We start from the raw sequence: 16,885 nt of genomic DNA, 5'->3' as shown, positions 1-16,885 counted from the left end.
AGATTCAAACAATGAATCACACAACATATGTCAAACTGAGGAAGGGCACTTATGTGCATAGGAGCAACTCATTCCCCGAGAATAGATCAGACGTGCTCAATTCTCCACAGGCTCAGCTTGCTTTGCACGGCAAGCACACAACCGTCCCTGTAAGCAAAGCAGTACAAGCACAAGACATCAGGCTTTCCTTTTTAAAGTGCCACATCAATCAGAAAGCACTTTAAAATAGGACATTTTTCAGGAACTGATTCAGCCTACTTATCATCAGTGGCTAAGTACTGCTGCTTTACTGGAACAGTGCAATAGATTTTTAAATAAAAGCAAAACCAATCACCTAGTGCTATCCGGCTGGGTGGGGTAAAACCTGGTGTTAAATAATTTGAGTTTTACAGAAGCTACAAAAGGGAAAACAAAACAAAACAAAACAATCTAAAGACTAAGAAGTGACACAAACCACTTGCATTTTCAATTCAAAATGTTTTCAGCAAGTTAAAAAAAAAAGGCTAAAAAGCATTGCTGAACAGGAAGAACACATTGCCTGAAAAAGCCCTGTCATGAAAGCAATTCCACTGAGATTTAAAGCTTTCAGGTTTGGGGACAGAAGGAATGCAATGTGAAATAGATTCTTTTCCAAAGATCCAGCTCAGGGCTTAAGATTTGCCTAAGGGGGGACACAAATTTATCACCTTGACCTGTACTGATCTCTGCATACTCTGCATGCATGAAACCCGCTAAAAGCAGAACACTACCCTGCAGCCAGAATGGCTATAGATAGCATGATAAATGATGACCAGATGCAGCAATGCTAACAACCACCGGTAAAATTACTCATGGAAATAAGGGCAGATCCAATCCACTGTCTCTCTCCTAATACTTCACCCGACCATGTCCCCAGCAGCACAAGGGAGGGAGAGGCCAGACGGGCATGGCTGCGGCCACCCAGAACACACGGACTCTTACCATCTCAAAAAGAACCGCTGCAGTCACTGCCATCCAGTGGAGCTTGATTTCAAAGGCAGCGTTCAGGGAGAAATTGCCATGGTAATAACAACTGCACCACTCCAAACGGTCCGTGCGGTTATTCACATCCACATCAAGCGTCACTGTCCGCTGCTCAGGCACTGTGGCAGCTACGCAGCCAGTGAATAGGGGTATATTTAAAAGATGCGTTAAAGAGAGGGTGGGAGACAGGATGAAGAGAACAGAAGAAACAAGACAAGCTATTTGAAATCAATTTGCCCTCCCACTCCTCCCCAAATATTTTTGGGCTAGCAGAATAGTCCCAGAATGCTGCTCATCCAGATCACAAAATACAAAAAACCTGAAGGATTACTCATATCAGGGGTCTGTGCCACAGAATTGCCTCCCCAAGCAGTCAAAAGACATTTCAGCTGCAATAAAGAGGAAGAACCAAGAGTCAAGCAGCTAATCAATAAGCGACTGGTGCCATAATAAAATATGGCTAGACAACATCAGCTCCTTCATACCCCAGACATTCCAAATTGGTTTTAATATTTCTATGTGCCCCCACCAGAAATCACAACAGGGTGCTGTTACACAGGGCAGGAGCATTCCAGGACTTTCCACAGCTAAAGGAGATTAGAAGTTAAACTTCTTGATTCTTTAACCCCATATCAATATCCCACATTACCGCACTGCTGAAACTGCGCATCCAACACTTTTTGTAAAAGCATTAAAAGTCAGCCAAGACTCATGCAGCAGCGTTACGATCACTGCGATACCTTCTGTTGCTTTGCAGTAAGTGCTGGGACAGTGCCTGAGATCCAGCTGCCTTTGTGCCCGACACCCCAGCGGAAGAACATCTCAGGTATCAGGCAAGAGGAAGAGAAGCACGGAAAGTGGAAGTGACCTGGCCGGTGTCATACAGCGGACTGCAAGGCCAGGGACAGAACCCAGACCTCCTGACTTTGAGACCAAAGTCCTGCTATGAACCACATTGTCACTTCAACTTTTCTTTAGGCACATACATAATTTAACATTTCTATAATGTTAAAAATGGACACAAAACAAAGGGCTGCAATATTGCTATTGAAAAACCTTTGCCCTTTTTTTAATTGCATGCATGAGGGATGGATATTGTTATTTCTTGCTTAAGGAGAGGAAGATGTGCACCCTTTTATATGGTCAGCTTTTAAATGACCTTATAATTTAATGGCTTAATGGCTTTTAAAAAAAGTGGTTGAAGTTCTTTCCTCAAGGTAGATGGAAAGTTCCCACCTGCACTTCTACTGCAAGTTAGCTGGAGACAGTTTTCAAGGTTATAAGAAAACCCTTTATATTGCTATTACTGCAGCTTAGGAACAGAAAAACAAAAAAACCAATAAAAATGGAAGAACATCACCCAGTTTTGTTTTGTAAATAAGATCCATTTTTGTCTTTGGGAAATGTATCATCTGTAATTTCTGAGTTGGTCTGGCACTGTCAGACAGACCAACATCTTGTGATTTTTTTTTCTTGCTCCTTTTCAGTGGAATACCACTGTGAATGCAATGCTTGTGGTTAGAAGGTTACGGTGCCAGTTTTGTAACGAAGTATGTTGGAAAACAACATCCCAAAAGCTGTAAAGCGGAAACAGCTCAGTCAGGTAGATGCTGGTCATTAGCTAAGAGGCCAGCGGTAACACCACAGTCCAGTGTGCCCAAACTAGCACACTGCGAAGAATGAGCTACCTGCTCCCTTAGACTGCTCCTTTTTCCAGATAATTCAGACTCCCCATCAGGGCTGGAGCTTCCCTCTCCACCTTGCCTGCAGCTGTAATTCACAGGCAAAGCAACAGGAACACAGTCCAACCGGGTGAGCTAACCAAAAGGACCTTAAAAACTGATGAGAAATAGCCGTGTGTCTGAATGCAGAAGCTTCAGATTAAAACCAACTTAATTTTAACAGAATAAACCCTGGCTTCCATAGATCTGATTTTAAGAGGACTCACCTGCTTCCCAATTGTCTTATACCACTGAGTATTTAACTAATGATTTATTGTGTAAATCGGAGAGGAGCAGGCAGGTTATTCTCCAGTCACAGACTACACTACATAGACGACGACAATTGCTAGTGCATGCATTGCTATAAATCAAAAGGGACAAGATTAGGTATGTCACAGGTCAGACTTCCACTGGGAAGGGAAAGGGGAAAAATCGCTGGGCAAGTGATAGGGGAATTGGGAGGGATAAAGATTTTAGAGGTACATGGAGCTTGTTCCAGAGCTCCCAATGCTTGCATGCAATTTTATGTCACAGCCTGACATTTGGGGAAGGTGGGGAGGGGAAGAAATAAAAACCACAACCAAATCAAAGCCAAGAGAGGAACAAATGAAGTCACGTGGACCAGAGGTCATCTGGGTTTAGTAAAGCTCCTTGCCTCAGATAAACTGCTAAAGTTGGTTTTTGGTTTTTTGTTTTTTTTAATACTGTTTAGAAGAGGGACAGCACAGAAACATCAATTAAACCAGTTCCTTTGTAAGAAAAAAGTTCCAAACTGGATTTTTCTCCAAGAAACTATTATTCCTGGAATAACCAGACTGCATGTGAGCAATCTGGAGGCATTTGTCATTCATCCAAGCACTGCAAATTAGCTAAATAGCTGAATGGACGTAATTCCAACTGAAATGAAAAAGGAAGGCTACCCAGGTGTGTAACTACATGACAAGCTGGGGGAATACGCTCTTCCCTGGCTGGCGATAAAGGAAAGGCGAGAGGGGCACTGAAGCACCCCTCCTTCTTTGCCTGTTTCCCCAGGTGCAAGCTTACTGAGTCTCAGTCATCTCACAAGGAGGACACACATGGAAAAGTGAAGTGGTTTTCTTGGGCTAAATAGTGAGTAAGAGATCAAAGCAGGAAGAGGATCTGGCCCGGGTACCTCCAGCCTTCACAATGCTTCCATGCCAGCCTCCGTTCAGGCTTCAGCTCTGGCCAGTCATTGAGCTAATGAGGCTGGATACCAGCCAAGGCAACAGATTCATCGTGTGACAGGGAAAAATATCCTGCATATGTTGGCTTCAGGGAATTAACCATGAGTTCAGACTTCCTATCCTTAATGCTTTCCCATTTCTGATGCTGTTCCTCTGCAAACAAGGCTTTCAGAAATACACAAGGATTACTGTAACTTCAGGTTTAAGAGATACCACATCGGCAGTAAGTCACGTCTCTTCAGAAGGTCAAATACACAAAACAGAAGAAGAGCAGATTTTCTTTTTATCCGTAATTGATAAGCCTTTAAAAGATGCAACTAAATAAATCTGAAGTTACAGTTCCATAGCAATGATTTTTCTTGTAATTTTAAACAAGGAAAGAGGAACGAAAGCAAGTGACTCAGGCTGGCCTGGAAACGCAACAAAAAGCTGACAAAGCAACACAAGTCAGTCACGCAGCCGGGGTGTTTCACGGGCTGTTAATGGTAGTCAGTGTTATACTACACACATTACAGAACTTCAGATATTACAACAGTATCTTGCCCAGCGGCAAGATCTTCCATACACAAACCCTACTGCTTCCACGCTGCAGGGAGCATTTGTAGCTGGGCTTCCCAGACTTTAATGTAAGGAGTCTGGCTATACACGGTTCAGATTAGCCAAGAAGCCTCTAGCACATCACAGAAAACTTCTAACACATCTGGATCTCCCTGTGGCTTTTCCCATTAAGAAGCAATTAGACAAGGCATTTGAAGTACAGTTTGGTTGCTCTGCTGTTCTCACAACTTATCCCTCCAGGCTCATCACAGGTTGTGAAGAGTCCCTCTGGATCCGCAAGGAGACAAAGTCGGTATTTTCCTCTCTTAATTCTAGAGCATGGCATGGGGGAGAGGTTCAGGAACAAGGAATATTTAAAGAATACTTTTTATGGTATTCCAGTACTTGGAAGCAAAAATTGCCTGCTCAGCCAGTGAAACACACCTCCAGCATATGAGAACAAGTCCATGTGCAAGACACATGTAAGGCCAGCATGAAATTTGCAGCTTTATTGCTGGTCCACGTGAGATCATACCCTTGGCTGGCTGCTCTTCCCCTTGCAAACTATCCCCTTGGACTTCCCCAGCTGTCACCTGTGCTGTGCATCTACCTAATAGTGCAGCTGCCTGGCTCCGTCCTCCGAAACTGCGGCTAAAGGAACTGTGCCTACTTGCATAGGAGGCTGGGCGGCTGGGCAGCCAGGGCAGGAAAAATGCTGGGATTTCCGAGTGCAGGAGCTCTTCCGCCACAAACGCCACCTCAAACCATTTCCTCTGGAAGGCGGAGAAGTCATCCATCGCAGCTGTGTGCCACATAGCAGGCTGCTGCATGCCCACTGAACAAAAAGCAAGGGGAAGGACAGATCGCAGTTAGAAACAAGTGTTCAAGACCAAGAAAGAGACGTAGTTCTTTCTGGAAAATGGGGAAGAAAAAAATAGGTTATGTTGTCTGCAATTCCTTTTTTTTTTTTTTTTTTAAAAAAAGGCTGAGTTTCTTTGACTCTTTTTAGAGCAGTGTTTTTGGTTGCTCCCGAGGTGCATTTCTGCTGCAGCACCCGTAAGAATCAAGGACATCTAGTGATTATGCAAAGGGATAATGAGGAAAGTCTTGTAGTAACACAATGCTGACCTCGGTCTGGTTCTTTGTCCACAACAATCTTGTAAAAATAAAAGCCATAAATAAAGGTTCGTAAAGCTTCTCCAGATGCATGGACAATAAGCTGCTCTTCTAGCATTTTCTGAACAAAAAAAAGAGAACAGAGCAAACAAGATGAAAAAAGGAGAAGTCACTCTACCGGTTACATAAAAAGGTTGCTAGAGAACATTAGGAAATAATTTTCTTTTTCTTGACACCTTTTTGTCCAGATACGTGCCTAACGAGAATATCAGCAATGTTATCTCTTGATATTCAGTAAATGTAGCAAGTCCTTATCTCCCTGAGAAACTGCATTTGACTTTTCCACAGATGTCTGCCTTCCTCCCTTACCCTGTTCTGGTTTTATAGATGGATTTATAGGAAGGTAAGAGGTTGGAAACATTCTAGGTTCTCTGTTAACTGATACGGGATCTCAGCAGAGGAACGAACTCCAAAACATTTCCAACCTTCTGCCCCTGACACAGTTCAACAGGGAAGAAAAAAATGCATGAACACAAGCAGTGCATCTTGCGTAAACTGTGTATACGTCAGCATCCATAAAAAAAGGGGTCATATTCTGGGTTTATTACAACTTCATATCAAAAACCAGAACTAAAACCAAAACCAAATCATGCTGTAGTGCCTCATAATTCTAGCACAATGGAGAGTTCTTGGTAACTACTAGCTAATTGGTGGTTATACACAGAACCGCCATCATATATAAGTGGAAAAAATAATATATATTACTACTGAAGACTATGTTGCTGTTTTGTGATAGGGAATCCAAAAAATGTCAGCATTACCTCATATTCTGTTGAACACTTTTCAATACCTATCAATAAGAGGATTTTAATAAGAAACAGAAATTATTGCTATGCTTTCCACTACAATTCTACTTTCTTGACAGAGTGAGGTGTTTCTGGCCCTCCATATACCCCCAATAGTCCTCTTACCTGCATTATGTCGATCGCCATGGCTTGGGTTTGCACACCTTCCACGTTATTCACCAGCCAGTGTACGACTTCTGCACTGATGAAACAGTACGGAGAGAGGCCCTTCTGTTCAGAGAGCAGCTGGATCCCTGTGCTGAATCACAGCAAGTCACACGGGTTAACATGGACTGACTGATAGTTCTTTTCAGTCACAAAGACAAAAATCACTGCTGGGAAAAAAGGGGGGATAAAGATACAGGACAAGAAACGCACAATGCCCCCGGAGTGACATATCATTAGCTTCTGATAACAAGATGAAGAGCTGACATCGACAGCACTTTAGTGTCTAACCAAGAATTCTTGCTTTGCCAAGATTCTGGGATTCTAATAACTGAACTCTCGGCAGCAATACTCGCACCTCAATTTCTATGAAATTCCTTGTTGGAGAGATTGGAACTGAATAACGAAAGGAAGCTTAGAACTCTTCCGCAGCTGACACGGGGCTCTCCTTTGAGCGACTCCATGCCTCGCATCCTCTCACAAAACATCTAGACAGATGTTAAGCATATCTATATCAAAAACTTACGTGGGGTGTTTCATGGCTTCGAGAATCTCTATCAAGGTGGAGGAGGAAGTCAGAGTGCTTGCTGAACACTGCTGAGAGCTGGGAAGTAAAACAGAAGCATGTTCAAAAAATCAAGGAAGCTGCCAGGTTTGTTCAAATATGTACCTTTAAGAAAAATGCTCTCTCTTCTCTTCCCAACAATGACTTTGCCACATTTATTTTCTTTTTCATCTCAAGAAAGACAACTAAAAGCATCAGACCTGTGTTTTCCCCCTGAGGTTGTCAGGTCATTGCTACACTGACCCAGCGCACACTGTATTACATATGGCCATACTCAGGAGCAACTGAGAGGTTGGCTTTTTTTTTTTTTACTGTAATATACAACTGCAGGAAACAGGTGCTAATATAGTTTATTTTTAATGTTGCTTCCTCCCTGGTGCCTCGCCTCCAGGTTAGAACCTCTTGGATTTCATCAACCTACTCGATCCAATCGGATGCGCAGGGCCCCCCTTTGCTAAAACAGACAGAAGACAGATGTCAATTCAAAGCCTGGTTTTCTGCTAACAAATTTCAGAAACGGAATTTCTTCATTCTTCATTTCTTGAAGAATGAAGCTCTTTTTGTGGGTGGGAAATCAGGCCTTGTGTTCATTTAATTCTGGAAAACTGGGTTGCAAGGCTTATTTTACTACCACTCTTTCTGCATGTGGAAATGCTGCAATAAGGTCTCGTGACGAGTGCTGCCTAGTGCTGACAGACACAGCACGTCTCGTTCTCAGGTTCCTGTTTAAGTGCCCATTCCTTGACACCAGAAAGGGGAATGTAACGGAACAAAACTGCAGTATAGCACTGCTGTGCTCTCCTTACCCGCCCTCTGCAGCACCAGCTGTGGTATATCCTTGGTCTGCAACATTCTGGGAACTTCCCAAGGTCTGCGTGTTGCCCCGCTCAGGTAACTGCCCTGGGTTTATCAATGTGTTGCCATCTGAGGCTGCAGGAACTGATTGATCTATAGAGACCTGCGAGGAGTAAACACAGCAACATCTTTATGAAATTTATGACGTAATCCGTTTCCCATTTTCTCCCCTCCCCAATCATCTGTACCTCAGCTCAAGTTCATTAACAACAAGCTATACCATAAGGCAAGCAAAAGCATACGCAGAAAGGATAAATACAGCCTTACTTTTGTTATCACTACAGAGCTACTGACAAACATGAAATTCAGACCCCGATAAAGAGGAGGATCACCAACCCAGCAACAACGGTGTTGAGAGAACTACTGGCAAACCAGCAACACCAGTCCCAACCTGACATTTTCAACCTGAGTGAACAACTGTGGTTATAAACGTGCAGTGGACAGAACAGGAAACTTAATCACTACGGGAAAGTAGTAAGCAGTTAGAAAAAATAGATTCAACTCTAACTCTCTCAGACAAAAATATGCAAACGTATCACACGGAATTCAAGTTTCATAATGTACAAAATCAGCTCATCTTCCTTCCTTTCTTAGGGTAGTATCAGGAGGCTGGTTGGCACCCGCCCACACCTATGTCGCCAAGACAACAAGAACACTTTCCTCCCGCAGGAACACTTGCACTATTCCAACGGTAGACTGAATAGTTCACCAAATTAACATAAAATCATTTTGGAAAGAACATGAATGCTGAAAGATTCAGCAAAGTACAGGCTGTAATTGCCATCTGTCATTAACACGTATGGTTTAGGAAAGGCATATTATATAAAAGCTAGAGAGGTGGGGGAGAGGAACACGAACAGCAGAGTAACTCAGTAACTCACGCTGGCGTAAATACGAGGGCTGATCTGCCATGATGAATCCACAGCACCTGCACAGCTAAAAATCACAAAGCTGGTAGCTTGACCTAGGTCTGATAGCCAGACCAGAGTCCTTTATTTATGCCGTTTCTCACATCCCAAAGATCTCTCACTGCAACGGCAGATGCCTCTTTTCGGGCAGCCGAAACGGGCAGGTGCTCCAGCGTGGAACCTACAGTCCCCACAGCCAGCTAAACCCACTCTCCCTCCCCAGAGCTCCCTTCGACCAGCAGTATTTTCTATGGACACACTGTGTTATTGCCGACTTCTAAATGGTGTTAAGTGTACAAACAACTTCTGTCACGATGACTCTTTTAAACCAAGATGACACCAATATTTTCAGCCCTCGGTTGTTTAAGAATCCAAGGTCACATTTGACTTGGATCTCCCCAGAGCCACTTGTCAGTCAAACACCACAGGAGAAATTCAGCCAAGAACGAGATGAGTAAGCTGTTGCCATTTTGTTTAGCAAGGGAAGATGGAAAATGCGTACTTACTGAAACACAAAAAGAGAAGCTTCAGTAGTTGACAAGACAGTACTGCAAAGGACAGTAAGGCAGGGCACAGGAACACCCAAAGCACATCACAAACATTGAACGGTGGAAGGAAACAGTCGCATCCACCACCATCAGCCACTTTGTCCTGCTAATGCTGCGCATCTCCCTCTCAACGAGCAGCTCTGGAACTAGCACAGGTTCCCCACGTGGCAAGCTCAGGACAACAAATGCTCTCCATCGCCTCACTCCAAAAGCCAGAGATGACAGGACCCCATTCAAAACTAACCTGTGAGTAGAAGGTTGAAGCTGTACGTGGGCTGCGAACAAAATCCATAAAGAAGGCCCCATCCTGAAGGCATCAGAGGAAGTAGGCCCATTAATGGCAACAGCAACAGGAACAAGGAGTTGAAGAAAAGCAAATACAAGGTTGTGCAAGTATGAAATGACCGCAGAGAGAAAGTATGAGGAGAATGCAAATCCCAAACAGACCAAACGTCAGATGCAGCAGAATGCAGAGCATCAGGAGTTACTCACACACATACCCCTACTTTCTCTCTCTGTAACAAGACATTGCTCTTCCTTAGCACAGATGCTTTCCCAAAGTTTTGAAAACCACACTGATCAGAAGCCAATTGAAACCACAGCCTTCCCTCCACACTTCACAGGAGAAAGACTTGAGCTCTAAAGTACGGGGGTTTCAATCCCAAAGGCAAAGCTGAATAGCGATACAGAAACCCGTAGAACTCCACGTGTAATGACAAATATCCAAAGAAGGACAGCTTTTTTTTCTAGTCTGTCAGTCACTCAAATGATAAAGAGGGAGAGGCAAAGAAGCTCTTTTCAGGAAGCAAACTCTTCCTCTCAAATGCAGGTCTGGTATGGTGCAAAGGAAAGGGAAGAAAAATTCATCACAAAGATCTTTCCAACATTGTGTTTAATACTTCATGCAAAATTAAACAGACGCTGCCTGTGCTATGTTCCCCGCCTACTTACAAACCCTGGATGAATTTATCCCCGGCTGCTATTCAAAGATGTGTCAAGATTCTCTTATCACATAAGACAATGCAGTGGAACTCAACTAGATTTTCATTCCCTATTTGCAATTCTTTATTCTGTTCCCTAGGCAAAATATTTCGTCTAGCCTGCAGTTAAGATGATGCTCACCCTGGTATGTACATATAAAACATTTTCTGGAAAGAATCAATGCCAGGATTATATGGCTGGCAATTTATGCAGTGCAGAAGCAGGGCGAAGCACCCTGTATCCATAAGGGCAAAGACTTGCCAAACAGATTATGCATCAAACTCACTCACTGTGTTAAAATGATACTGTACTGCCCGGTAACTGGCTGAAGTGACTTGTCAGTTCTGCTCTGAAACAGAGTACAGGTGGAGCCAGTGGCTCTGTTTTGTTTTGGAATAACTCCAGCACTGAATAGCATCCTAGAAAAGCACTTGCTCCCCTGGCTGCTGACAGAGCACACAGCTGTGACAATTTGTCAGTACTTTGGCCGCAAGTCTCCGGACAGCCAACAGACATACCCATGTGGTGAGCCCTAAGGGGGCTGCGCTGTCCTGGAAACACGAGGCACACACTTGCTGATGTTCCCAAGAGAGCACAAAGTTGCCCGACAGGGCTACCTGTCCACCGGCGCTTTTCCCGCAAGCCTGAGCCATCAATTTGGAGATCTGAATTGCTCCTTTCCCAGTCCCTATGTGTAAATATTTATAGGAGTGTTTACTACCGTAGTGTGAAAGGCTTTCAACTGATGACATGCTCTTCCAGATTCGCCACTTAGCCCTCCAGAGAAACCTTTGAATATGGTTACTTTTAAAATGACACAAGATGGCATTTGCTTATTAGCATTTGCTGGTAGCACAAAGTCTGCTACTTTGTTTCCGAGATACTAATGTGCCAGTGCTAAGGAAGCCAATTTTGCCTTTCCCCCTCTGCGTGCACAACAACCGGACACAACATTCTGCTGTCCTGTGTCCTACGGGGAATTTTCACCAGTTTTACTGGTAGGAAGAGATATTTACAATTTCTGTGTTTAAAGAGGGAAGTTTGATGAAGTTGATTTTCCAAAACGGTAGAAAAGGAGAATGCAAAGCCTGAATTATGATCTGGAAGTTTGCAAACATGCCTCAAGTCAGTTTCTGCACCTACTTTTTCCAAGCCTAGCATGACCTGCTCCAGAATCTCATCTGCCTTGGAAACACTCTCATTCTACAAATAGGTACCTATTACTAAGACGACTGCAGTTACTCTATCACTTCAACTAGCAATAGCCGGGTCTCCAGAGTAACACAACACTTGTCCCTGGTGGTGGCTGAAAAGGGTGGATGTCGAAACACTACATGCTAAGAGAAAAACACTGAAAGAGAAGGTTAAGTTGATAGTGGGGAATCTGAGAACTTTTTCTTTGCAATACTTCAACTGTTGAACCCAAAGACAGGTCACACTTAAGTGTTGTATCTTCGTTCGGTTCCTTGTTACTTCTGCTAAAAGACCCTCATGCCAGAATGCAGAAGGATAATCAAATATTTCTGGCTGGTCTTGGAGGCGGACTTTCTGCTCCCCTGGCACTCACAGGACAGTTGACAGGGAGGCTGAGGGATCGCACAGTCTTGTCGTTAAGTGTCTGCAGAGAGCTCCAGGAAGACAGCTTTCTCCAGCCTGGAGTCCAGCCAGCGAAGGAATAACATTTAAATCACTACTCAGGAACACATCCTCTCCTCTAAGCAGATGCAAGCGACTGGCGTTCCTGCTGTTAAAATTCCACTGAAGCTTCACACAGTCACGGTCTAGAGCTTGATTTTGCTCTTAAAGACAGCCTTCATATAGATGCAGACAGCACTGTACTACTAAATCTAAAAATCAAACCCTGACTGAAATGAAATGTGCTACTGGAAAAGGAAATGGACTAATTAACAAATACCACTTAAATTAGCAAAACACACTGAGATAGCATCCCAGGGATTCCATCTCATCGTCACAGCGTTAAAGAATTGAAGGATGGTTGTGCCCCAACCTCTTCTTATGCCCTTGCACACAAAGGCTTAAGGGCATGCCCGGTACAGGACCGGTCCTTGCTAGATTAGAGTGTAAGATGGGGTATGATGTAGCCATGTGCTTAGAGAAATCATCTTCTATTATTTGAGAAATTCTTATGTAAAAATAGTAGCTAAAGACAGACCAGAAAGTCTTTACCTTACGAGGGCTGTCCATATAGGTGGGCGTGATAGCAATGCTCCCACTCTCTGAAGGCTGCCCAGAGCTCTTCCCAGAAAGCATTGCTGCTTGCTGCTCCCCCAGTGTCCTAAAACAAAAGGAAGGAATCCACAGTTTGTTCAAACATACTCTGTGTCAGCTTCCACCTGAAAGCAACTGTTGCAGAGGGGTACTACTGTATTTTCAGACATTTGCTTTCCCACACTCTGAAGCAGAGTCAATCCAATGTTCTGCGAGTACTTTTCACCCCACGTAAACAACGTGGATCCCGGAACTTACTCAGTTTTATTATGCGTGTGTAATACTACCTTATCATTAAAAATTAAAATCTCTTATCTAACAGCAACAATGTTTTAAATTGTGTTTACAGCGTCTCAGAGTACTAACTCTGAGTTTCTTTGAGCCATTCTAGATCAACACTGAAAAAGAACCTCAGAAGTTTCACAGGTATTTTAATAGATGTCCTCAGTGCAAACAAGCAATTTTCTTTAGGCTGTATTTGTTACCCAATGTTTATACTGAGACCACTCAGCTGGTGTGGCGTACTTGCGTACACTTATGTCCCAGTTAAGCTCTTCTTACGTGGATACAACTGTACTGGCAAATCACAAATAGATGACAAATCTGATGTGTAATGGACTGAGATGCTATTTAAAAAGATGCTCCTTCTAAATTACTGGACATTCACTTCCCCGTGTTCCTTTCTAGCCTTTGGTATTCATTCTATTAATGGAACCATAACAGAAGGAAGTCCCTGGAAAAGCCCAGTATTTCCCCAGCCCTGCCACAAGGATACTGAAGAAGCAGCATCCCACAGCCCTTTATTCGAGGCAAAGTTCCCCAACTCTGCTTCAGCCAGCCCAGGTGGAAGAGGCGGGAAGGATGCCCTCGTGCTCCTCAGACAGCCTAGCTGTAGAGACTCACTTCTGACTGGCTTCCATCTGCAGCAGCGCTGAGAGGGCCGAGGTTCCTTTCTTCCCGATGGGAGGCCCAGGCTGCTCCAGAGAGTGGGTGGGAATTGGGCCAGCAATCTGCAAGCCTTTCATGGCAGACCCTTTCTAACAAAGACAAAATGAAAGCACATAGTCAAGCTAGGCTTAACTAGTAAGCAAGAACACACCACCTCACGTCAGCAGGGCTTTATTAAGTACACTTCAAAAAGGGAGTTAAACCATAGGTCCACAAGAAATGGAACAGCCTAGCATCTCGTGTGGATGCTATTCTCAAAATAAAATGGATGTTACCTTGGAAAAGGGGGATTTGCTCTGAAATAAATTACCCCATTCAGTGTGTGAATTGGAAGAGAATTTGACACACGCTAACCAGTTTTGCATCACCCTCTTGAAACTACTGTTCACCAGGAATTCACCCATATGGTTGTCTTCTCACAATCCTTTTCCTAAGCCTGCAGCACACAGCCAACCCAGCTAGAAGTTAGCAGCTGAACTACGTCACAGATCCCTTTTTATCAATTATCTACATCACAAGGTGCAATAACGTGTCCAGGCTAACCATATCTACAGCACAAAGCAATGCACATTTGCAAAGAGGCAGCATCAGGCTTGTGGGAAGACAAGATCCCTGAGGAAAAAATAGAGCACCCACAGGCTAAAGCACGGCTGCGCTATGCAGAAGAGCTCGGCTCCTCATTGAGTGAGCTAACTGTTCTGACTCTGGTTCCAGCCACAGCAGCACGGGATACCCATTCCAGGTAAATTTAATTAGTTCAAGAATAGCAAGGTGTTAACAAGGCCATGCTATTTGAAATCTGACATAGCACGTCAGTCAGCACTCTGCTTTATGTATGGATTACCCACACATACACGCACGTCTACACCCCAGCTTGCTTGGGATTGCCTCAGACTCTGCTAATACTTCACGAGATGGTTCAGATAAAACTCAAACTCAGCTTCTCACCCAACTAAAAGTGGACTCACTCGTATCATTCGATCGGATCGATGGCGTCGACGAATGCGGTTCAAACCCTCCACAAAGCGGATGAATCCATCTAGGAGCTGCCACTCCTCCTCGTCGGAACGGGGCTTGTCACCGTACACGTCGCAGTGCACTTCTCCTTCCATAATGCGCTTTGTGGCACTGATGCAGGCAGGCAGAAGCAGAAAGCGGGTCCTCCAAAATTTCAGTGACTCGATAAGGCTGAAGGAACATGGAAGACAGGACAGAGTTCAGCACAGTTTCCTATGAAGAATTTTACAGTAAGTAAAATAGGTATCCATCTGCTGTAGGTTTCAGCGAGTAGAGTGACAATCCCATTCTGCTGTCCCCGAGTGAGAAAGAGCAGATATGCAAAGGAATGGTCAGCCACAGGAATATCCCTGGGAAGTATTAACACAGTGATATGCAGAAGAGAAAACAAGAGTATCTTCAGAGTAATTGTATCACAGAGGTTTATTTTCTTTTCTGTAAAAGATAGGCTACAAAGGCTTTTTCTCTAAAAATAAGCAAAGAAAAAGGAATTTTAAAGGTCCACATTAGAGTAGGAGGCATTTTGATTTGAGACTTGAAAAGACCCAAAGATTAAGAAAGACTGGTTTTGTTGAGAGAAGCTATCCAAAAGGCTATTGATACTAGTGGAGATACTCCACGTGGCTAATAAGCAGCCCTGCTCTACATTGCTTGGGAGCAGGACTAGAGTCAAGCTAAGCCTAGGGCTCAAGCAAGCCTCCAACAGATTCAAACTAAATGGAAGTTTTGAGTCAGATCCAGAAATGAGTAAGAAGCCAAGAAAAGCATCTGTGTGGTACAAAATGCCACCATATTTCTCTGCATTTGTAGCAGAGGAAAAAAAAAATAGTTCATGCTGAATTTTGTGATCAAGACTTTGTATCAAAGATCTGATAATGCGACAGCAACACAGAGTAAGATTTCTACAAGGCAACAGCTGCTAGCACCATCCAAGTGAAAGCAGGCCAGTTACTCTCCCTGGAGTACTGCGCGTTTGTGGGTTGAGCTTGTTGAAGGAATTTTAGGTCAAAAAGGAAAAGAGGCAATTAGGACACAGAACAGTCTGGATGGAAAAGGAGATCTCACCTGAAGTCCTCAGAGCCAGCAGAGCAGATATACTGATCCAAGTAATTCCACTTGTACTCCTCTAGTCTCTCATGGGAAAATTCTACCCAGCAAGAGACAAATTCAGAGTCTGAGTGTGAGGGGCACAAGCTGTAAGTGTAGTTTATCTGAGCAGATTCATATGGATACCTAAAGAGAAAACGCAAACATTAATCTCAGCATCATCAACAGCAGTGCTTCTCTTTCTTCTCCTAAAGAGAAAGAAGGTTCTACGGTATGTTCTTTCAAGCAAGCACAGGCAGCTGGAAAAGCATGTTGCTCTGAACATTGAGAGCAAACTGCTCAACCAGACAGATACTCACTTTGGCAGGTATCGAGTCACAGTAATTATTTTGTCTTTTAGTGTTACTTTGTGGAAAGTGCGGCCCATACTCAGCCAGTACTGATCTTCTTCCTCAGGTCGATTTCTTGATACAAGACCTAATGGTAAAAAGCAAAACACACCCCCTTTCAGCTTACTGCAACGGTCAGAACTTTGTCAACAAACTGTACCTATAGAAAGATACTCCAGAACTGGGCTTCTGCACTCAAGACAAATGAAAAGCCACCTTTCAGGCCACCTTTTTAAGGAACATATGCACAGGGAGCCTTTTGTTCTTACAGTTAAGACTTGCTGGTATCACAACCAAAGAAGGGCATTCACAATTCATACACCACCAACACAGACCTTCTCTAGTCAGGACAACTAGAGAGCAGACAATATCAAATGTTGAGAAACTGGTGGGTGTGATGGTAAAGCGGGGCTCCACTTTCGCTTCCTCTCTGTGCTTCATTCCTGGAACTAACCACTGAATAACAACCATAATGTATCATGTGTATCCCCTGCTCTGTGAACACTGCATCACGCTGACTTGTCTAGAGAATATCCAGAAAAAAAGTCAGAAGTCAAATGGTAAGTCAGATTCTCTCGAGGGAATACAATACCCTCTTAACCCACTCCAGTCCTATGGGGTTTAACTAGGTTTAGGTGACTCATGGTATCAGGACAATGAAGCTTTATCTGTCTACCTGGGACCTTCACAGCTATTTTAGAGTTAGGAAACTGCTTCCAGATACACACATTTGGGAGCTTTGGGTCTGTCGTCTTCTAGAGAAGTGCCTGCCCTGCAGTCACCATGTGAATTGTGTTTAAGATGCAT

At 43.7% G+C, this 16,885-nt stretch overlaps 1 protein-coding gene across 18 annotated transcripts in view; it reads right to left on the bottom strand.

The window, feature by feature from the left end:
- DEPDC5 (DEP domain containing 5, GATOR1 subcomplex subunit) overlaps nucleotides 1–16,885 on the bottom strand; it is a 49,784-nt gene that overhangs the window by 5,963 nt on the left and 26,936 nt on the right. For 11 of the 18 annotated variants that reach the window (XR_014229571.1, XR_014229572.1, XR_014229573.1 and 8 more), the window contains 11 exons: nucleotides 16,049–16,166; nucleotides 15,708–15,875; nucleotides 14,594–14,813; nucleotides 13,581–13,714; nucleotides 12,636–12,744; nucleotides 7,963–8,114; nucleotides 7,118–7,195; nucleotides 6,553–6,685; nucleotides 5,594–5,702; nucleotides 5,076–5,300; nucleotides 961–1,130 (listed from right to left, as the gene is read on the bottom strand). Coding sequence is in view for 6 of the 18 variants with exons in the window: in XM_082325067.1 (XP_082181193.1) it covers nucleotides 961–1,130; nucleotides 5,076–5,300; nucleotides 5,594–5,702; nucleotides 6,553–6,685; nucleotides 7,118–7,195; nucleotides 7,963–8,114; nucleotides 12,636–12,744; nucleotides 13,581–13,714; nucleotides 14,594–14,813; nucleotides 15,708–15,875; nucleotides 16,049–16,166 (1,616 nt within the window). In the remaining 12 variants the exon portion in view is untranslated. Of the gene's footprint in view, nucleotides 1–960; nucleotides 3,085–5,075; nucleotides 5,301–5,593; nucleotides 5,703–6,552; nucleotides 6,686–7,117; nucleotides 7,196–7,962; nucleotides 8,115–9,711; nucleotides 9,775–12,635; nucleotides 12,745–13,580; nucleotides 13,715–14,593; nucleotides 14,814–15,707; nucleotides 15,876–16,048; nucleotides 16,167–16,885 lie in introns of those variants that run through there. The other 7 variants (XM_082325066.1, XR_014229579.1, XM_082325061.1 and 4 more) reach the window with 7 other exon arrangements.

This window comes from Platalea leucorodia, assembly GCF_965183815.1.
Source record: "Platalea leucorodia genome assembly, chromosome: 12".
NCBI lineage: Eukaryota > Metazoa > Chordata > Aves > Pelecaniformes > Threskiornithidae > Platalea > Platalea leucorodia.
Note: the sequence above shows the minus strand (reverse complement) of the source record. Positions and strands in the feature narration are given on the sequence as shown.